This window comes from Salmo trutta, chromosome 26 (genome assembly GCF_901001165.1).
Source record: "Salmo trutta chromosome 26, fSalTru1.1, whole genome shotgun sequence".
NCBI classification, from domain to species: Eukaryota; Metazoa; Chordata; class Actinopteri; order Salmoniformes; family Salmonidae; genus Salmo; species Salmo trutta.
In genome coordinates this window covers 43,170,901-43,193,400 of record NC_042982.1, presented here as the reverse complement: position 1 = coordinate 43,193,400, position 22,500 = coordinate 43,170,901, and the positions used below count along the sequence as shown (strand labels likewise).

At 46.1% G+C, this 22,500-nt stretch overlaps 1 protein-coding gene across 1 annotated transcript in view; it reads left to right on the top strand.

Moving 5' to 3' along the window:
• LOC115163810 (1,4-alpha-glucan-branching enzyme) overlaps window positions 1-22,500 on the top strand; it is a gene marked incomplete in the record, with an annotated part of 295,489 nt that overhangs the window by 109,998 nt on the left and 162,991 nt on the right. Inside the window, 2 exon segments of the mRNA XM_029715993.1 lie at window positions 4,096-4,186; window positions 13,939-14,148. Of these exon segments, the coding sequence (XP_029571853.1) occupies window positions 4,096-4,186; window positions 13,939-14,148 (301 nt within the window).

Genomic DNA, 22,500 nt, shown 5'->3' with positions numbered 1-22,500 from the left:
ACCAGTTTCCCCCACCCATCCCCTGCTTCAGCTCGTTTCCAGAGAGAGAGAGAGATCTGTCTGTTCCTCACCAGTTTCCCCCACCCATCCCCTGCTTCAGCTCGTTTCCAGAGAGAGAGAGATCTGTCTGTTCCTCACCAGTTTCCCCCACCATCCCCTGCTTCAGCTCATTTCCAGAGAGAGAGAGATCTGTCTGTTCCTCACCAGTTTCCCCCACCCATCCCCTGCTTCAGCTCATTTCCAGAGAGAGAGAGATCTGTCTGTTCCTCACCAGTTCCCCCCACCATCCCCTGCTTCAGCTCATTTCCAGAGAGAGCGACTGAAAAGGAAACTTCCTCTCACCCCTCCGTTCTGTCACACCTCGTCAGAAGCCAATGTTTTTCTCTCGTTTGAAAGAATCCGAGACAGAGCTATATAAATAAATAAATAACTCTATCTCAAAACAACAATAACAAGCATGGAGCCTTCCTGTGGAGAAACAGCCCACTGTTAAAAGGCCTGTCAGAGCTGCTCCAGTGAGGTTGGTGTTTCCTTATGGCCACCGCGTGTCTGGAGCACCTGAGGTTGGTGTTCCCCCCCATGGCCACCGCGTGTCTGGAGGAAAGTGTCAAGCACAAAGACCAGTGTCTCACATTTAATAAAATATTTGTGGGAGCGCACTTGTCAAGCCTGATATTTGGAAAATTAACATGAGGATGATGGATGCTGGCAGAGGTGACACTTGTTGTGCTATCAAGAATAACATCCAAGTGTGTGTGTCCCAAATGCGATTTCTATAGTGCAATGGGTCGTGGTCAAAAGTAGTGCACTATATAGGGAATAGGATGCCATGTAGGATTCTGCCCATGTGGCCAAAGTTCCAGCAGGTGATGAAATGTTGTAAATAATAATATTTTATATATACAGTGGAAGTCAGAAGTTTACATACACTTAGGTTGGAGTCATTAAAACTAGTTTTTCAACCACTCCACAAATTTCTTGTTAACAAACTATAGTTTTGGCAAGTCGGTTAGGACATCTACTTTGTGCATGACAAGTAATTTTTCCAACAATTGTTTACAGACCAGATGATTTCACTTATAATTCACTGTATCACAATTCCAGTGGGTCAGAAGTTTACATACATTAAGTTGACTGTGCCTTCAAACAGCTTGGAAAATTACAGAAAATTATGTCATGGCTCTAGAAGCTTCTGATAAGCTAATTGACATCATTTGAGTCAATTGGAGGTGTTCCTGTGGATGTATTTCAAGGCCTACCTTCAAACTCAGTGCCTCTTTGCTTGACATCATGGGAACATCTAAAGAAATAAGAAAGAAATTGTAGACCCCCACAAGTCTGGTTCATCCTTAGGAGCAATTTCCAAACGTGAAGCATGGGGTTGGCAGCATCATGTTGTGGGGGTGCTTTGCTGCAGGAGGGACTGGTGCACTTCACAAAATAGATGGCATCATGAGGGAGGAAAATTATGTGGATATATTGAAGCAACATCTCAAGACATCAGTCAGGAAGTTAAAGCTTGGTCGCAAATGGGTCTTCCAAATGGACAATGACACCAAGCATACTTCCAAAGTTGTGGCAAAATGGCTTAAGGACAACAAAGTCAAGGTATTGGAGTGGCCATCACAAAGCCCTGACCTCAATCCTATAGATAATTTGTGGGCAGAACTGAAAAAGCGTGTGCGAGCAAGGAGGCCTACAAACCTGACTCAGCTACACCAGCTCTGTCAGGAGGAATGGGCCAAAATTCACCCAACTTATTGTGGGAAGCTTGTGGAAGGCTACCCGAAACGTTTGACCCAAGTTAAACAATTTAACCTCTAGGGGGTGTGGGACGGTAGCGTCCCACCTGGCCAACATCCAGTGAATTTGCAGAGCGCCAAATTCAAAAACAGAAATACTCATAAAAATTCATAAAACATACAAGTGTTATACATCAGTTTAAAGATTAATTTCTTGTTAATCCAACCACGGTGTCAGATTTCAAAAAGGCTTTACGGCGAAAGCAAACCATGCGTTTATCTGAGAACAGTGCCCAGCAGACAAATCATTACAAACAGTTACCAGCGAAGTAGATGAGTTACACAAGTCAGAAATAGCGATAAAATGTATCACTTACCTTTGATGATCTTCATATGGTTGCACTCACAAGACTCCCATTTACTCAATAAATGTTAGTTTTGTTCGATAAAGTCCCTCTGTATATCCAAAACCTCCGTTTTGTTTACGTGTTTTGTTCGGTAATCCACAGGCTCAAAGGCAGACGAAAAATTTGAAAAGTATCAGTAAAGTTCGTAGAAACATGTCAAACGATGTTTATAATCAATCCTCAGGTTGTTTTTAGTCATAATAATCAATAACATTTCAACCGGACAAAAGCTTTGTCAATATAAAAGGAATACAAGAAAGGCGCTCGGTCGCCCGCATGAAAAACCTCTGGGACACTGCAGTGTCCACTCATTCAGACTGGTCTTACTCCCTCATTTTTCAGAATACAAGCCTGAAACAATTTCTAAAGACTGTTGACATCTAGTGGAAGCCATAGGAAGTGCAATTTGAGTCCTAAGTCAATGGAATCTGTATAGGCAGTCTATGGAAAACTACAAACATAAAAGAATCCCACTTCCTAGATGGATTTTTTTTTTCTTCAGGTTTTCGCCTGCCATATCAGTTCTGTTATACTCACATAGATTATTTTAACAGTTTTGGAAACTTTAGAGTGTTTTCTATCTATATGCATATCCTAGCTTCTGGGCCTGAGTAACAGGCAGTTTACTTTGGGCACGCTTTTCATCCGGAGGTGAAAATAGTGCCCCCTACCCTAATGAAGTTAAAGGCAATGCTTCCAAATACACTCAATTAGTATGTAAACTTCTGACCCACTGGGAATATGATGAAAGAAATAAAAGCTGAAATAAATCATTCTCTCTACTATTGTTCTGACATTTCACCTTCTTAAAATAAAGTGGTGATCCTAACTAACCTAAAACAGGGAATTGTTACTAGGATTAAATGTCAGGAATTGTGGAAAACTGAGTTTAAATGTATTTGGCCAAGGTGTATGTAAACTTCCGACTTCGTGTGTGTGTGTGTGTGTGTGTGTGTGTGTGTATATACATAATATAGCATGTGCATATGTAATGAGAATGGTAGTTGTCTTAGAACAGAGCCTTGAGGAACACAAACTTACCTAAGATTTGTCTGAGAAATGTCCATTTTGATCATCACTAATACCGTCAATACCGCACATCAGAAATTAATGCTGGAGAATAATTGTGTATTTACCACTGAATAAAACACTATAGGTTTGCACACCTACAGATTCTAACAACCGTTCTCAGATCTAACATGAGAAAGAACATTGTACCAAATAAGAAATGGAGAAAAAAAAAGGAAATCCAAGTTAAATGGGTTTCCATCGCATTTTCAACTCTAAAATGTTTTACGTTATATAGCGAATGTCTCTGGTCTTGGCATGTGTGCTCTAGCTTGCAGATACAGTGCAGAGATTATTATGGACAAAGATTTATTTTTATTTGTCAAACGGCAGCCAAGCATCGATCGTCATGTCACCAGAATATGAACCACAATATTTATTGTAAAGGAGCATCAAGATCAAGTCCACATTCACCACCCTGTGAAATGATTTAATCTGTAGCCTAATAAACTGCATGGTTTCCTGAGTCATAGTGAGATTACCACACAACATATTGCTAAACTCCGTTTACTTGAATATGATGGTTATTATGTCAATAATTGCGCATAGAGGCGTTTCCACCTCTATTTCTCACATAATTCATTTTCGCAACACAAAAAGATCCCACCCTGTCTAGTGTGAAGTTTACCGCCAAATTTGCTGTTTCCATCAGGCCTGTCGTGACGATATATATATATATATATATTTATTTATTTATTTATTATTATTATTATTATTATTATTTTTTTATTTTTTTTATCCAAACATGTACTTTACTCACAAAAAAAACGATTGGATTGAAACCTGTTCTAATGTTTGTCTCACATTTGTTCAAATAATTTTCTCTGTTTTCTGTCTTTCATTGATTTGATCTAATAATTGGTTGATTTCCTTTTCAGGGTACAACTGTATTCAGCTGATGGCTGTCATGGAGCATGCATACTATGCCAGCTTCGGTTATCAAGTCACAAGCTTCTTTGCTGCATCCAGGTACATAATTCTATTTTATTAACATAGTTCTGAGTTTGTCACTACAGCAGAGCTAAGTGACATCATGTAGACTAGTTTGATATTTCGTGTGTATACCAGGGGTCACCGGGCTGGTTTCCCAGACACAGATTAAACCTTGGATGGATAGTGAGGTGCTACACACACACACACACACACACACACACACACACACACACACACACACTGCGTCTTTTACAGCTAACCTTGTGGGGACACACAATTCAGTCCCATTCAAAATCCTATCCTCTTAAACCAAATCCTAGCTCCTAACCCTAACTCTTAAACCAAATCCTAGCTCCTAACCCTAGCTCTTAAACCAAATCCTAGCTCCTAACCCTAGCTCTTAAACCAAATCCTAGCCCCTAACCCTAGCTCTTAAACCAAATCCTAGCTCCTAACCCTAGCTCTTAAACCTAATCCTAGCTCCTAACCCTAGCTCTTAAACCAAATCCTAGCTCCTAACCCTAGCTCTTAAACCTAATCCTAGCTCCTAACCCTAGCTCTTAAACCTAATCCTAACCCTTTAAAGTAATTCTAACACTAATTCTAACCTTAACCCTAAACCCCCTAGACAAAGCATAGACCTCGTGGGGACTAACAAAATGTCCCATTGGTCAACTTTTTGTTTCTTTTACTATTCTTGTGGGGACTTCAGAAGAATAGTTAAACACACACACACACCATTTGTTCATAACAACAAAACAGTGAGGGTGGTTCATCATTAAGAATAATCTCTCTATAAACACACACACACACACACACACACACACACACACACACATTGGAGCTGTTCATCCTGGGGGAGGAGGATGCAGATAAAAACTGAATGAGTCAGAACATGTATTGATGTGCTTCATTCCAGTAGTCCTCAGCCTATATGTGCCCCCCCCCCCACACACCTTACCCTACCTATCCTTCTATCCTCCTCTCCTCCTCTCCAATCCTCGGAGGAGCATATAAGCCTGTAGTGTCATGCATACAAAGTCATTCCACCCGTGATTGATTCTCTGTAGACATTTGAAATCCCAGTCTGTGTTCCTGAACACAAGCCGAGGCCCGGCCAGGCCAGATCGGGCTGTGTTCCTGAACCCAAGCCGAGGCCCGGCCAGGCCAGATCGGGCTGTGTTCCTGAACCCAAGCCGAGGCCCGGCCAGGCCAGATCGGGCTGTGTTTCTGAACCCAAGCCGAGGCCCGGCCAGGCCAGATCGGGCTGTGTTCCTGAACCCAAGCCGAGGCCCGGCCAGGCCAGATCGGGCTGTGTTCCTGAACCCAAGCCGAGGCCCGGCCAGGCCAGATCGGGCTGTGTTTCTGAACACAAGCCGAGGCCCGGCCAGGCCAGATCGGGCTGTGTTCCTGAACCCAAGCCGAGGCCCGGCCAGGCCAGATCGGGCTGTGTTCCTGAACCCAAGCCGAGGCCCGGCCAGGCCAGATCGGGCTGTGTTCCTGAACCCAAGCCGAGGCCCGGCCAGGCCAGATCGGGCTGTGTTTCTGAACCCAAGCCGAGGCCCGGCCAGGCCAGATCGGGCTGTGTTCCTGAACCCAAGCCGAGGCCCGGCCAGGCCAGATCGGGCTGTGTTCCTGAACCCAAGCCGAGGCCCGGCCAGGCCAGATCGGGCTGTGTTTCTGAACACAAGCCGAGGCCCGGCCAGGCCAGATCGGGCTGTGTTCCTGAACCCAAGCCGAGGCCCGGCCAGGCCAGATCAGGCTGTGTTCCTGAACCCAAGCCGAGGCCCGGCCAGGCCAGATCGGGCTGTGTTCCTGAACACAAGCTGAGACAATGTTGAAAAGTAATCTGTTGTACTTTTCTTGAATGTAGTTTTGTAATTGACTAAAACAATCTGCCAACATTAAAAAGATCGCTGTGAGTCAATTGGGCAATCAAATTAACCAGTGGTTGTTTTACCTGAAAGCGGGCGGGACCACAACATTTTATTTAATACCGACTGATACTATGATAGTGTTTAGTAGGGGACTGATACTATGATAGTGTTTAGTAGGGGACTGACACTATGATAGTGTTTAGTAGGGGACTGATACTATGATAGTGTTTAGTAGGGGACTGATACTATGATAGTGTTTAGTAGGGGACTGATACTATGATAGTGTTTAGTAGGGGACTGATACTATGATAGTGTTTAGTAGGGGACTGATACTATGATAGTGTTTAGTAGGGGACTGATACTATGATAGTGTTTAGTAGGGGACTGACACTATGATAGTGTTGTAGTGTTTAGTAGGGGACTGATACTATGATAGTGTTTAGTAGGGGACTGATACTACGATAGTGTTGTAGTGTTTAGTAGGGGACTGATACTATGATAGTGTTTAGTAGGGGACTGATACTACGATAGTGTTGTAGTGTTTAGTAGGGGACTGATACTATGATAGTGTTGTAGTGTTTAGTAGGGGACTGATACTATGATAGTGTTGTAGTGTTTAGTAGGGGACTGATACTATGATAGTGTTTAGTAGGGGACTGATACTATGATAGTGTTTAGTAGGGGACTGATACTATGATAGTGTTTAGTAGGGGACTGATACTATGATAGTGTTTAGTAGGGGACTGATACTATGATAGTGTTTAGTAGGGGACTGACACTATGATAGTGTTTAGTAGGGGACTGACACTATGATAGTGTTTAGTAGGGGACTGATACTATGATAGTGTTTAGTAGGGGACTGATACTATGATAGTGTTTAGTAGGGGACTGATACTATGATAGTGTTTAGTAGGGGACTGATATGATACTATGATAGTGTTTAGTAGGGGACTGATACTATGATAGTGTTTAGTAGGGGACTGATACTATGATAGTGTTTAGTAGGGGACTGATACTATGATAGTGTTTAGTAGGGGACTGACACTATGATAGTGTTGTAGTGTTTAGTAGGGGACTGATACTATGATAGTGTTTAGTAGGGGACTGATACTACGATAGTGTTGTAGTGTTTAGTAGGGGACTGATACTATGATAGTGTTTAGTAGGGGACTGATACTACGATAGTGTTGTAGTGTTTAGTAGGGGACTGATACTATGATAGTGTTGTAGTGTTTAGTAGGGGACTGATACTATGATAGTGTTGTAGTGTTTAGTAGGGGACTGATACTATGATAGTGTTTAGTAGGGGACTGATACTATGATAGTGTTGTAGTGTTTAGTAGGGGACTGATACTATGATAGTGTTGTAGTGTTTAGTAGGGGACTGATACTATGATAGTGTTTAGTAGGGGACTGATACTATGATAGTGTTTAGTAGGGGACTGATACTATGATAGTGTTTAGTAGGGGACTGACACTATGATAGTGTTGTAGTGTTTAGTAGGGGACTGATACTATGATAGTGTTTAGTAGGGGACTGATACTATGATAGTGTTTAGTAGGGGACTGATACTATGATAGTGTTGTAGTGTTTAGTAGAGGACTGATACTATGATAGTGTTGTAGTGTTTAGTAGGGGACTGATACTATGATAGTGTTTAGTAGGGGACTGATACTATGATAGTGTTTAGTAGGGGACTGATACTATGATAGTGTTTAGTAGGGGACTGATACTATGATAGTGTTTAGTAGGGGACTGATACTATGATAGTGTTGTAGTGTTTAGTAGGGGACTGATACTATGATAGTGTTTAGTAGGGGACTGATACTATGATAGTGTTAGTAGGGACTGATACATGATAGGTAGTAGGGGACTGATACTATGATAGTGTTTAGTAGGGGACTGATACTATGATAGTGTTTAGTAGGGGACTGATACTATGATAGTGTTTAGTAGGGGACTGATACTATGATAGTGTTTAGTAGGGGACTGATACTATGATAGTGTTTAGTAGGGGACTGATACTATGATAGTGTTTAGTAGGGGACTGATACTATGATAGTGTTTAGTAGGGGACTGATACTATGATAGTGTTTAGTAGGACTGATACTATGATAGTGTTTAGTAGGGGACTGATACTATGATAGTGTTGTAGTGTTTAGTAGGGGACTGATACTATGATAGTGTTGTAGTGTTTAGTAGGGGACTGATACTATGATAGTGTTGTAGTGTTTAGTAGGGGACTGATACTATGATAGTGTTTAGTAGAGGACTGATACTATGATAGTGTTTAGTAGAGGACTGATACTATGATAGTGTTTAGTAGGGGACTGATACTATGATAGTGTTTAGTAGGGGACTGATACTATGATAGTGTTTAGTAGGGGACTGATACTATGATAGTGTTTAGTAGGGGACTGACACTATGATAGTGTTGTAGTGTTTAGTAGGGGACTGATACTATGATAGTGTTTAGTAGGGGACTGACACTATGATAGTGTTTAGTAGGGGATTGATACTATGATAGTGTTGTAGTGTTTAGTAGAAGACTGATACTATGATAGTGTTTAGTAGGGGACTGATACTATGATAATGTTTAGTAGGGGACTGATACTATGATAGTGTTTAGTAGGGGACTGATACTATGATAGTGTTTAGTAGGGGACTGATACTATGATAGTGTTTAGTAGGGGACTGATACTATGATAGTGTTTAGTAGGGGACTGATACTATGATAGTGTTTTGTAGGGGACTGATACTATGATAGTGTTTAGTAGGGGACTGATACTATGATAGTGTTGTAGTGTTTAGTAGGGGACTGATACTATGATAGTGTTTAGTAGGGGACTGATACTATGATAGTGTTGTAGTGTTTAGTAGGGGACTGATACTATGATAGTGTTGTAGTGTTTAGTAGGGGACTGATACTATGATAGTGTTGTAGTGTTTAGTAGGGGACTGATACTATGATAGTGTTTAGTAGGGGACTGATACTATGATAGTGTTGTAGTGTTTAGTAGGGGACTGATACTATGATAGTGTTTAGTAGGGGACTGATACTATGATAGTGTTTAGTAGGGGACTGATACTACGATAGTGTTTAGTAGGGGACTGATACTATGATAGTGTTGTAGTGTTTAGTAGGGGACTGATACTATGATAGTGTTTAGTAGGGGACTGATACTATGATAGTGTTTAGTAGGGGACTGATACTATGATAGTGTTTAGTAGGGGACTGATACTATGATAGTGTTTAGTAGGGGACTGATACTATGATAGTGTTGTAGTGTTTAGTAAGGGACTGATACTATGATAGTGTTTAGTAGGGGACTGATACTATGATAGTGTTTAGTAGGGGACTGATACTATGATAGTGTTTAGTAGGGGATTGATACTATGATAGTGTTGTAGTGTTTAGTAGGGGACTGATACTATGATAGTGTTGTAGTGTTTAGTAGGGGACTGATACTATGATAGTGTTTAGTAGGGGACTGATACTATGATAGTGTTTAGTAGGGGACTGATACTATGATAGTGTTTAGTAGGGGACTGACACTATGATAGTGTTTAGTAGGGGATTGATACTATGATAGTGTTGTAGTGTTTAGTAGGGGACTGATACTATGATAGTGTTTAGTAGGGGACTGATACTACGATAGTGTTGTAGTGTTTAGTAGGGGACTGATACTATGATAGTGTTTAGTAGGGGACTGATACTATGATAGTGTTTAGTAGGGGACTGATACTATGATAGTGTTTTGTAGGGGACTGATACTATGATAGTGTTTAGTAGGGGACTGATACTATGATAGTGTTTAGTAGGGGACTGATACTATGATAGTGTTTAGTAGGGGACTGATACTATGATAGTGTTTAGTAGGGGACTGATACTATGATAGTGTTTAGTAGGGGACTGATACTATGATAGTGTTGTAGTGTTTAGTAGGGGACTGATACTACGATAGTTTTGTAGTGTTTAGTACGGGACTGTGTAGGTCTGTGTATCTGTCTTTCGTCCGTAGTCTACTTTGTTTGTGGTCTCTCTGGTGTCTGTGGTCTCTCTGGTGTCGGTGGTCTCTGTAGTCAGTCTGTGGTCTCTCTAGTCAGTCTGTGGTCTCTCTAGTCAGTCTGTGGTCTCTAGTCAGTCTGTGGTCTCTCTAGTGTCTGTGGTCTCTCTAGTCAGTCTGTGGTCTCTCTAGTCAGTCTGTGGTCTCTCTAGTCAGTCTGTGGTCTCTCTAGTCAGTCTGTGGTCTCTAGTCAGTCTGTGGTCTCTAGTCAGTCTGTGGTCTCTAGTCAGTCTGTGGTCTCTAGTCAGTCTGTGGTCTCTAGTCAGTCTGTGGTCTCTAGTCAGTCTGTGGTCTCTAGTCAGTCTGTGGTCTCTAGTCAGTCTGTGGTCTCTCTAGTCAGTCTGTGGTCTCTCTAGTGTCTGTGGTCTCTAGACAGTCTGTGGTCTCTAGTCAGTCTGTGGTCTCTAGTCAGTCTGTGGTCTCTAGTCAGTCTGTGGTCTCTAGTCAGTCTGTGGTCTCTCTAGTGTCTGTGGTCTCTCTAGTGTCTGTGGTCTCTAGACAGTCTGTGGTCTCTAGTCAGTCTGTGGTCTCTCTAGTGTCTGGTCTCTCTAGTGTCTGTGGTCTCTAGTCAGTCTGTGGTCTCTCTAGTGTCTGTGGTCTCTAGTCAGTCTGTGGTCTCTCTAGTGTCTGTGGTCTCTCTAGTGTCTGTGGTCTCTCTAGTGTCTGTGGTCTCTAGACAGTCTGTGGTCTCTAGTCAGTCTGTGGTCTCTAGTCAGTCTGTGGTCTCTCTAGTGTCTGTGGTCTCTCTAGTGTCTGTGGTCTCTCTAGTGTCTGTGGTCTCTAGTCAGTCTGTGGTCTCTCTAGTGTCTGTGGTCTCTCTAGTGTCTGTGGTCTCTCTAGTGTCTGTGGTCTCTCTAGTGTCTGTGGTCTCTCTAGTGTCTGTGGTCTCTCTAGTGTCTGTGGTCTCTAGTCAGTCTGTGGTCTCTAGTCAGTCTGTGGTCTCTCTAGTGTCTGTGGTCTCTAGACAGTCTGTGGTCTCTAGACAGTCTGTGGTCTCTAGACAGTCTGTGGTCTCTAGTCAGTCTGTGGTCTCTAGTCAGTCTGTGGTCTCTCTAGTGTCTGTGGTCTCTAGACAGTCTGTGGTCTCTAGACAGTCTGTGGTCTCTAGACAGTCTGTGGTCTCTAGTCAGTCTGTGGTCTCTAGTCAGTCTGTGGTCTCTAGTGTCTGTGGTCTCTAGTCAGTCTGTGGTCTCTAGTCAGTCTGTGGTCTCTAGTCAGTCTGTGGTCTCTAGTCAGTCTGTGGTCTCTCTAGTGTCTGTGGTCTCTCTAGTGTCTGTGGTCTCTCTAGTGTCTGTGGTCTCTCTAGTGTCTGTGGTCTCTAGACAGTCTGTGGTCTCTGTGTCTTCTGTAGTTGTAGTATATATATTTGGTCTCACTAGTCTCTGTGGTGTCCGTTGTCTCTGTAGTCAGTCTGTGTTCTCTGTGGTGTACGTAGTCAAATCCTGTAATCTCTAGTCTCTGTAGTCAGTCTGTGTTCTCTGTGGTGTACGTAGTCAAATCCTGTAATCTCTAGTCTCTGTAGTCATAGTTTCTGTGTTCTCTGTGGTGTACGTAGTCCAATCCTGTTATCTCTAGTCTCTGTAGTCATAGTTTCTGTGTTCTCTGTGGTGTACGTAGTCCAATCCTGTAATCTCTAGTCTCTGTAGTCATAGTTTCTGTGTTCTCTGTGGTGTACGTAGTCAAATCCTGTAATCTCTAGTCTCTGTAGTCAGTCTGTGTTCTCTGTGGTGTACGTAGTCCAATCCTGTAATCTCTAGTCTCTGTAGTCATAGTTTCTGTGTTCTCTGTGGTGTACGTAGTCCAATCATGTAATCTCTAGTCTCTGTAGTCATAGTTTCTGTGTTCTCTGTGGTGTACGTAGTCCAATCCTGTAATCTAGTCTCTGTAGTCATAGTTTCTGTGTTCTCTGTGATGTACGTAGTCCAATCATGTAATCTCTAGTCTCTCTAGTCATAGTTTCTGTGTTCTCTGTGGTGTACGTAGTCCAATCCTGTAATCTCTAGTCTCTGTAGTCATAGTTTCTGTGTTCTCTGTGGTGTACGTAGTCCAATCCTGTAATCTCTAGTCTCTGTAGTCATAGTTTCTGTGTTCTCTGTGGTGTACGTAGTCCAATCCTGTAATCTCTAGTCTCTGTAGTCATAGTTTCTGTGTTCTCTGTGGTGTACGTAGTCCAATCCTGTAATCTCTAGTCTCTGTAGTCATAGTTTCTGTGTTCTCTGTGGTGTACGTAGTCAAGTCCTGTAATCTCTAGTCTCTGTAGTCATAGTTTCTGTGTTCTCTGTGGTGTACGTAGTCAAATCCTGTAATCTCTAGTCTCTGTAGTCGTAATCTCTGCAGTCTTTGTGGTCTATGCAGTCATAGTCTCTTTGGTCTTTTGTAGTTGTAGTCTCTGTTGTCTCTCTAGTCTGTTCATTTATGATCAATGAGACGTGTTCATTTGTGTAGTGAGCCAGAATCATCTTTAGAGAAGTATGAGCACATCATTCTAGTTCTGTGATGCCTGTCATCATTTCACCTGCCTTCCATGTGAGATTTAGATGGCTTTGGATACTGCTAATAGTTGCTACTCTGCACAAAAGGACTCAGTATGATTGTCTCCTCTTTTGATATATACTGTGTGTGTGTATGCATGTGCCTGCGTGTATGTGTCTCTCTGTGCATCTCTGTCTCTCTGCGTAACTGTATGGGTCTCTCTCGGTCTCTCTCTCGGTCTCTCTCTCTCGGTCTCTCTCTCTCGGTCTCTCTCTCTCGGTCTCTCTCTCTCTCGGTCTCTCTCTCTCTCGGTCTCGGTCTCTCTCGGTCTCTGTCGGTCTTTGTCGGTCTGTCTCCGTCTCTGTCGGTCTGTCTCGGTCTCTGTCGGTCTGTCTCGGTCTCTGTCGGTCTGTCTCGGTCTCTGTCGGTCTGTCTCGGCTCCTCTGTCTGTCGTCCGGTGTCTGTCTCGGTCTGTCTCGGTGTCTGTCTCGGTCTCTGTCGGTCTCTGTCTCGGTCTCTGTCTCGGTCTCTGTCGGTCTGTCTCGGTCTCTGTCGGTCTGTCTCGGTCTCTGTCGGTCTCTGTCTCGGTCTCTGTCGGTCTGTCTCGGTCTCTGTCGGTCGGTCTCGGTCTCTGTCGGTCTGTCTCGGTCGGTCTGTCTCGGTCTCTGTCGGTCTGTCTCGGTCTCTGTCGGTCGGTCTCTGTCGGTCTGTCTCGGTCTCTGTCGGTCTGTCTCGGTCTCTGTCGGTCTGTCTCGGTCTCGGTCGGTCGGTCTCGGTCTCTGGTCGGTCTCGGTCTCTGTCGGTCAGTCGGTCGGTCTCGGTCTCTGTCGGTCGGTCGGTCTCGGTCTCTGTCGGTCGGTCTCTGTCGGTCGGTCTCGGTCTCTGTCGGTCTCGGTCTCTGTCGGTCGGTCTCGGTCTCGGTCTCTGTCGGTCGGTCGGTCTCGGTCTCTGTCGGTCGGTCGGTCTCGGTCTCTGTCGGTCGGTCTCGGTCTCTGTCGGTCGGTCGGTCTCTGTCTCTGTCGGTCTGTCTCGGTCTCTGTCGGTCGGTCTCGGTCTCTGTCGGTCGGTCTCGGTCTCTGTCGGTCGGTCTCGGGTCTCGGTCGGTCTCGGTCTGTCTCGGTCTCTGTCTGTCTGTCTGTCTGTCTGTCTGTCTGTCTGTCTGTCTGTCTGTCTGTCTGTCCTGTTTCTGTCTGTCCTCTTTCTGTCTGTCCTGTCTGTCCTGTCTCTGTCTGTCCTGTCTCTGTCTGTCCTGTCTCTGTCTGTCCTGTCTCTGTCTCTCTCGGTCTCTCTCGGTCTCTCTGTTTCTCGACAGTTGTTAATGGAAACCAGAGGCATTGAAGCAACTTTGTCTCTCTCTCTCCCTCTCTCCAGTCGTTACGGGACACCAGAGGAGTTGAAGCAGCTGATAGACACCGCCCACTCCCTGGACATCGTCGTCCTATTGGACGTGGTCCATAGCCACGCCTCCCAGAACACGGAGGATGGGCTGAACTGTTTTGATGGCTCCGACTCCTGCTTCTTCCACTCCCCTCCGCGCGGGGAGCATGTTCTCTGGGGCAGCCGCCTCTTCAACTACTCCAGGTAGGAATATAACCTAGGTACTAAAGTGTATAACTACTCCAGGTAGACATATACCCTAGGTACTAAAGTGTATAACTACTCCAGGTAGGCATATACCCTAGGTACTAAAGTGTACAACTACTCCAGGTAGGCATATACCCTAGGTACTAAAGTGTATAACTACTCCAGGTAGGCATATACCCTAGGTACTAAAGTGTATAACTACTCCAGGTAGGCATATACCCTAGGTACTAAAGTGTATAACTACTCCAGGTAGGCATATACCCTAGGTACTAAAGTGTATAACTACTCCAGGTAGGCATATACCCTAGGTACTAAAGTGTATAACTACTCCAGGTAGGCATATACCCTAGGTACTAAAGTGTATAACTACTCCAGGTAGGCATATACCCTATGTACTAAAGTGTATAACTACTCCAGGTAGGTATATACCCTAGGTACTAAAGTGTATAACTACTCCAGGTAGGTATATACCCTATGTACTAAAGTGTATAACTACTCCAGGTAGGTATATACCCTAGGTACTAAAGTGTATAACTACTCCAGGTAGGCATATACCCTAGGTACTAAAGTGTATAACTACTCCAGGTAGGCATATACCCTAGGTACTAAAGTGTATAACTACTCCAGGTAGGTATATACCCTAGGTACTAAAGTGTATAACTACTCCAGGTAGGCATATACCCTAGGTACTAAAGTGTATAACTACTCCAGGTAGGCATATACCCTAGGTACTAAAGTGTATAACTACTCCAGGTAGGCATATACCCTAGGTACTAAAGTGTATAACTACTCCAGGTAGGTATATACCCTATGTACTAAAGTGTATAACTACTCCAGGTAGGTATATACCCTAGGTACTAAAGTGTATAACTACTCCAGGTAGGCATATACCCTATGTACTAAAGTGTATAACTACTCCAGGTAGGCATATACCCTAGGTACTAAAGTGTATAACTACTCCAGGTAGGCATATACCCTAGGTACTAAAGTGTATAACTACTCCAGGTAGGCATATACCCTAGGTACTAAAGTGTATAACTACTCCAGGTAGGTATATACCCTAGGTACTAAAGTGTATAACTACTCCAGGTAGGCATATACCCTAGGTACTAAAGTGTATAACTACTCCAGGTAGGCATATACCCTATGTACTAAAGTGTATAACTACTCCAGGTAGGTATATACCCTAGGTACTAAAGTGTATAACTACTCCAGGTAGGTATATACCCTAGGTACTAAAGTGTATAACTACTCCAGGTAGGCATATACCCTAGGTACTAAAGTGTATAACTACTCCAGGTAGGCATATACCCTATGTACTAAAGTGTATAACTACTCCAGGTAGGTATATACCCTAGGTACTAAAGTGTATAACTACTCCGGTAGGTATATACCCTAGGTACTAAAGTGTATAACTACTCCAGGTAGGTATATACCCTAGGTACTAAAGTGTATAACTACTCCAGGTAGGCATATACCCTAGGTACTAAAGTGTATAACTACTCCAAGTACTATTCACCTACACAGTGAATTTAAATATTTTTCTACTTCTTCAAGCACTGTTCAGCTACCTCAGCTCCTAGAAATAATGTCCTGACCATTAACAAACTCTATCCCGGATGTAGCCTGTTCTCGGATGTAGCCTGTTCTCGGATGTAGCCTGTTCTCGGATGTAGCCTGTCCCGGATGTAGCTTGTCCCGGATGTAGCTTGTCCCGGATGTAGCTTGTCCCGGATGTAGCTTGTCCCGGATGTAGCTTGTCCCGGATGTAGCTTGTCTCCGATGTAGCCTGTCCCGGATGTAGCCTGTCCCGGATGTAGCCTGTCCCGGATGTAGCCTGTTCTCGGTTGTAGCCTGTTCTCGGATGTAGCCTGTTCTCGGATGTAGCCTGTCCCGGATGTAGCTTGCAGCTTGTCCCGGATGTAGCCTGTCCCGGATGTAGCCTGTCCCGGCTGTAGCCTGTTCTCGGATGTAGCCTGTTCTCGGATGTAGCCTGTTCTCGGATGTAGCCTGTTCTCGGATGTAGCCTGTTCTCGGATGTAGCTTGTAGCTTGTCCCGGACGTAGCCTGTCCCGGACGTAGCCTGTCCCGGATGTAGCTTGTCCCGGCTGTAGCCTGTCCCTGATGTAGCTTGTCCCGGATGTAGCTTGTCCCGGATGTAGCTTGTCCCGGATGTAGCTTGTCCCGGATGTAGCTTGTCCCGGATGTAGTTTGTCCCGGATGTAGCTTGTCCCGGATGTAGCCTGTCCCGGATGTAGCCTGTCCCGGATGTAGCCTGTTCTCGGATGTAGCCTGTCCCGGATGTAGCCTGTTCTCGGATGTAGCCTGTTCTTGGATGTAGCCTGTCCCGGATGTAACTTGTAGCTTGTCCCGGATGTAGCCTGTCCCGGATGTAGCCTGTCCCGGATGTAGCCTGTCCCGGCTGTAGCCTGTTCTCGGATGTAGCCTGTTCTCGGATGTAGCCTGTTCTCGGATGTAGCCTGTTCTCGGATGTAGCCTGTCTCGGATGTAGCCTGTCCCGGATGTAGCTTGTCCCGGATGTAGCTTGTCCCGGATGTAGCCTGTCCCGGCTGTAGCCTGTCCCGGATGTAGCTTGTCCCGGATGTAGCTTGTCCCGGATGTAGCCTGTCCCGGCTGTAGCCTGTCTCGGATGTAGCCTGTCTCGGATGTAGCCTGTCTCGGATGTAGCCTGTTCTCGGATGTAGCCTGTTCTCGGATGTAGCCTGTTCTCGGATGTAGCCTGTCCCGGATGTAGCCTGTCCCGGATGAAGCCTGTCCCGGATGAAGCCTGTCCCGGATGAAGCCTGTTCTCGGATGTAGCCTGTCCCGGATGTAGCCTGTCCCGGATGTAGCTTGTCTCGGATGTAGCCTGTTCTCGGATGTAGCCTGTCTCGGATGTAGCCTGTTCTCGGATGTAGCCTGTTCTCGGATGTAGCCTGTTCTCGGATGTAGCCTGTTCTCGGATGTAGCCTGTCCCGGATGTAGCCTGTCCCGGATGTAGCCTGTCCCGGATGTAGCCTGTCCCGGATGTAGCCTGTCCCCGGATGTAGCCTGTCCCCGGATGTAGCCTGTCCCCGGATGTAGCCTGTTCTCGGATGTAGCCTGTCCCGGATGTAGCCTGTCCCGGATGTAGCCTGTCCCGGATGTAGCCTGTTCTCGGATGTAGCCTGTCCCGGATGTAGCTTGTCCCGGATGTAGCTTGTAGCTTGTCCCGGATGTAGCTTGTCTCGGATGTAGCCTGTTCTCGGATGTAGCCTGTCTCGGATGTAGCCTGTCTCGGATGTAGCCTGTTCTCGGATGTAGCCTGTTCTCGGATGTAGCCTGTTCTCGGATGTAGCCTGTTCTCGGATGTAGCCTGTCCCGGATGTAGCCTGTCCCGGATGTAGCCTGTCCCGGATGTAGCCTGTCCCCGGATGTAGCCTGTCCTCGGATGTAGCCTGTCCCGGATGTAGCCTGTCCCGGATGTAGCCTGTCCCGGATGTAGCCTGTCCCGGATGTAGCCTGTTCTCGGATGTAGCCTGTCCCGGATGTAGCTTGTCCCGGATGTAGCTTGTAGCTTGTCCCGGATGTAGCTTGTCCCGGATGTAGCTTGTCCCGGATGTAGCTTGTAGCTTGTCCCGGATGTAGCTTGTCCCGGATGTAGCTTGTCCCGGATGTAGCTTGTCGCTTGTCCCGGATGTAGCTTGTCCCGGATGTAGCTTGTCCCGGATGTAGCTTGTCCCGGATGTAGCTTGTTCTCGGATGTAGCCTGTCCCGGACGTAGCCTGCTCTCGGACGTAGCCTGTTCTCGGACGTAGCCTGTTCTCAGACGTAGCCTGTTCTCGGACGTAGCCTGTTCTCGGACGTAGCCTGTTCTCGGACGTAGCTTGTAGCTTGTCCCGGATGTAGCTTGTCCCGGATGTAGCTTGTCCCGGATGTAGCTTGTTCTCGGATGTAGCCTGTCCCGTACGTAGCCTGTTCTCGGACGTAGCCTGTTCTCGGACGTAGCCTGTTCTCGGACGTAGCCTGTTCTCGGACGTAGCCTGTTCTCGGACGTAGCCTGTTCTCGGACGTAGCCTGTCTCGGACGTAACCTGTCTCGGACGTAGCCTGTCTCGGACGTAGCCTGTTCTCGGACGTAGCCTGTTCTCGGACGTAGCCTGTTCTCGGACGTAGCCTGTTCTCGGACGTAGCCTGTTCTCGGATGTAGCTTGTAGCCTGTCTCGGACGTAGCCTGTCTCGGACGTAGCCTGTCTCGGACGTAGCCTGTCTCGGACGTAGCCTGTCTCGGACGTAGCCTGTCTCGGACGTAGCCTGTCTCGGACGTAGCCTGTTCTCGGACGTAGCTTGTAGCCTGTCTCGGACGTAGCCTGTTCTCGGACGTAGCCTGTTCTCGGACGTAGCCTGTTCTCGGACGTAGCCTATTCTCGGACGTAGCCTGTTCTCGGACGTAGCCTGTTCTCGGATGTAGCTTGTAGCCTGTCTCGGACGTAGCCTGTCTCGGACGTAGCCTGTCTCGGACGTAGCCTGTCTCGGACGTAGCCTGTCTCGGACGTAGCCTGTCTCGGACGTAGCCTGTTCTCGGACGTAGCTTGTAGCCTGTCTCGGACGTAGCCTGTTCTCGGACGTAGCCTGTTCTCGGACGTAGCCTGTTCTCGGACGTAGCCTGTTCTCGGACGTAGCCTGTTCTCGGACGTAGCCTGTTCTCGGATGTAGCTTGTAGCCTGTCTCGGATGTAGCCTGTCCCGGATGTAGCTTGTCACAGATGTAGCTTTTGTGTTTTTACTCATATGCTGGAGTATGTAGAATGGTTATCTTCCAGGGAAAATTCCTTACTGGATATGTCCTTGTACAGTATGTTAGATGTTGAATTCAAGTAATTAATGATTATATTCATTCCAAACATAGTATTAAAACATGGTTATATAACACGCTGGAAGGTATTTTCATAAGAAACATACTGTATGTTGTGTTTAAAAACATGAACAATTAAAATCTATTAGTTAAATTAACACATTATACAATGACTGACTAATGTACTGTACGTTAATCTACATAATGCGTGTCATTGCAGAAATGAGACAAAGACCTGCTGCAATGCAAGGCTGTGTTTTCTAAGCACTTGGGCTGTGTATCCCAAATGGCACCCTATTTCCTGCATTACTTTAACCAGAGCCCCGGTGGAAAGTAGTGAACTATGTAGGGAATAGGGTACTGTGTGGGATGGAGCCCCGTGTATGAATTCTATGATCCTTTCCTCACTGTAGGATGAATCACCCCACTAGAGCTGGATGTTTTTAAATAATGTTGACTGGAGAAAATCAAACGCTATCAGATTAGAAGAAGGGAACTTTTTAGCTAATTGGAGTAAACTTAATGTCAAGCCTGTCTACTAGACTCCTACACACACACAGAGTGGGTTGAATAGGCTCAGTGTATTAAATGAGTGCAGTTGTTATTTTATGTAGGTTTGCGTCCTAAACGGCACACTTTTCCCTCATAGGACCTGGTCAAAACTAGTGCACTATAAAAGGGAATAGGGTGCCATTTGGGGGACACTGAGATTTATTTCTCTGACTGTACTGTAACCTAGGCAGGATAGGAGTCAGAGCTTGGTCATATGACAGGATAGGAGTCAGAGCTAGGTCATATGACAGGATAGGAGTCAGAGCTTGGTCATATGGCAGGATAGGAGTCAGAGCCAGGTCATATGACAGGATAGGAGTCAGAGCCAGGTCATATGACAGGATAGGAGTCAGAGCTAGGTCATATGACAGGATAGGAGTCGGAGCCAGGTCATATGACAGGATAGGAGTCGGAGCCAGGTCATATGACAGGATAGGAGTCGGAGCCAGGTCATATGACAGGATAGGAGTCGGAGCCAGGTCATATGACAGGATAGGAGTCGGAGCCAGGTCATATGACAGGATAGGAGTCGGAGCCAGGTCATATGACAGGATAGGAGTCGGAGCCAGGTCATATGGCAGGATAGGAGTCGGAGCTTGGTCATATGGCAGGATAGGAGTCAGAGCCAGGTCATATGACAGGATAGGAGTCAGAGCTTGGTCATATGACAGGATAGGAGTCGGAGCCAGGTCATATGGCAGGATAGGAGTCAGAGCTAGGTCATATGACAGGATAGGAGTCAGAGCCAGGTCATATGACAGGATAGGAGTCAGAGCTTGGTCATATGACAGGATAGGAGTCGGAGCCAGGTCATATGACAGGATAGGAGTCAGAGCCAGGTCATATGACAGGATAGGAGTCAGAGCCAGGTCATATGACAGGATAGGAGTCAGAGCCAGGTCATATGACAGGATAGGAGTCAGAGCCAGGTCATATAACAGGATAGGAGTCAGAGCTTGGTCATATGACAGGATAGGAGTCAGAGCTAGGTCACGTGGCAGGATAGGAGTCAGAGCTAGGTCACGTGGCAGGATAGGAGTCAGAGCTAGGTCACGTGGCAGGATAGGAGTAAGAGCTAGGTCACGTGGCAGGATAGGAGTCAGAGCTAGGTCACGTGGCAGGATAGGAGTAAGATCTAGGTCACGTGGCAGGATAGGAGTAAGATCTAGGTCACGTGGCAGGAGAGGAGTCAGAGCTAGGTCACGTGGCAGGAGAGGAGTCAGAGCCAGGTCACGTGGCAGGAGAGGAGCCAGGAGCTGTAGGTCACGTGGCAGGAGAGGAGTCAGGAGCTGTAGGTCACGTGGCAGGATAGGAGTCAGAGCTAGGTCACATGGCAGGATAGGAGTCAGAGCTAGGTCACATGGCAGGATAGGAGTCAGAGCTAGGTCACATGGCAGGATAGGAGTCAGAGCTAGGTCATATGACAGGATAGGAGTCAGAGCTAGGTCACATGGCAGGATAGGAGCCAGGAGCTGTAGGTCACATGGCAGGATAGGAGCCAGGAGCTGTAGGTCACATGGCAGGATAGGAGTCAGAGCTAGGTCACATGGCAGGATAGGAGTCAGAGCTAGGTCACATGGCAGGATAGGAGTCAGATCTAGGTCACGTGGCAGGATAGGAGTCAGAGCTAGGTCACGTGGCAGGAGAGGAGTCAGGAGCTGTAGGTCACGTGGCAGGATAGGAGCCAGGAGCTGTAGGTCACGTGGCAGGATAGGAGTCAGAGCTAGGTCACGTGGCAGGATAGGAGTCAGAGCTAGGTCACATGGCAGGATAGGAGCCAGGAGTTGTAGGTCACATGGCAGGATAGGAGCCAGGAGCTGTAGGTCACATGGCAGGATAGGAGCCAGGAGCTGTAGGTCACATGGCAGGATAGGAGTCAGAGCTAGGTCACATGGCAGGATAGGAGTCAGAGCTAGGTCACGTGGCAGGATAGGAGTCAGAGCTAGGTCACGTGGCAGGATAGGAGTCAGAGCCAGGAGCTGTAGTAATGATCACCTTCCTCTAGGGGCTGTAGTAATGATCACCTTCCTCTAGGAGCTGTAGTAATGATCACCTTCCTCTAGGAGCTGTAGTAATGATCACCTTCCTCTAGGAGCTGTAGTAATGATCACCTTCCTCTAGGGGCTGTAGTAATGATCACCTTCCTCTAGGAGCTGTAGTAATGATCACCTTCCTCTAGGAGCTGTAGTAATGATCACCTTCCTCTAGGGGCTCTAGTAATGATCACCTTCCTCTAGGGGCTCTAGTAATGATCACCTTCCTCTAGGAGCTGTAGTAATGATCACCTTCCTCTAGGAGCTGCAGTAATGATCACCTTCCTCTAGGAGCTGTAGTAATGATCACCTTCCTCTAGGAGCTGTAGTAATGATCACCTTCCTCTAGGAGCTGTAGTAATGATCACCTTCCTCTAGGAGCTGTAGTAATGATCACCTTCCTCTAGGAGCTGTAGTAATGATCACCTTCCTCTAGGAGCTGTAGTAATGATCACCTAGGAGCTGTAGTAATGATCACCTAGGAGCTGTAGTAATGATCACCTAGGAGCTGTAGTAATGATCACCTAGGAGCTGTAGTAATGATCACCTAGGAGCTGTAGTAATGATCACCTAGGAGCTGTAGTAATGATCACCTTCCTCTAGGGGCTGTAGTAATGATCACCTAGGAGCTGTAGTAATGATCACCTAGGAGCTGTAGTAATGATCACCTAGGAGCTGTAGTAATGATCACCTTCCTCTAGGTAGTAATGATCACCTTCCTCTAGATAGTAATGATCACCTTCCTCTAGGAGCTGTAGTAATGATCACCTTCCTCTAGGAGCTGTAGTAATGATCACCTTCCTCTAGGAGCTCGATGATTTAGTTCCTAGAGCTAGACACCTGTACTTTCCCTTCCTGTACTGTTCATATCTGTCAAAATCCCTGTAGTCACATTTTACTCCCTTATGATTTGGCTTTGTGTACCTTGCCCA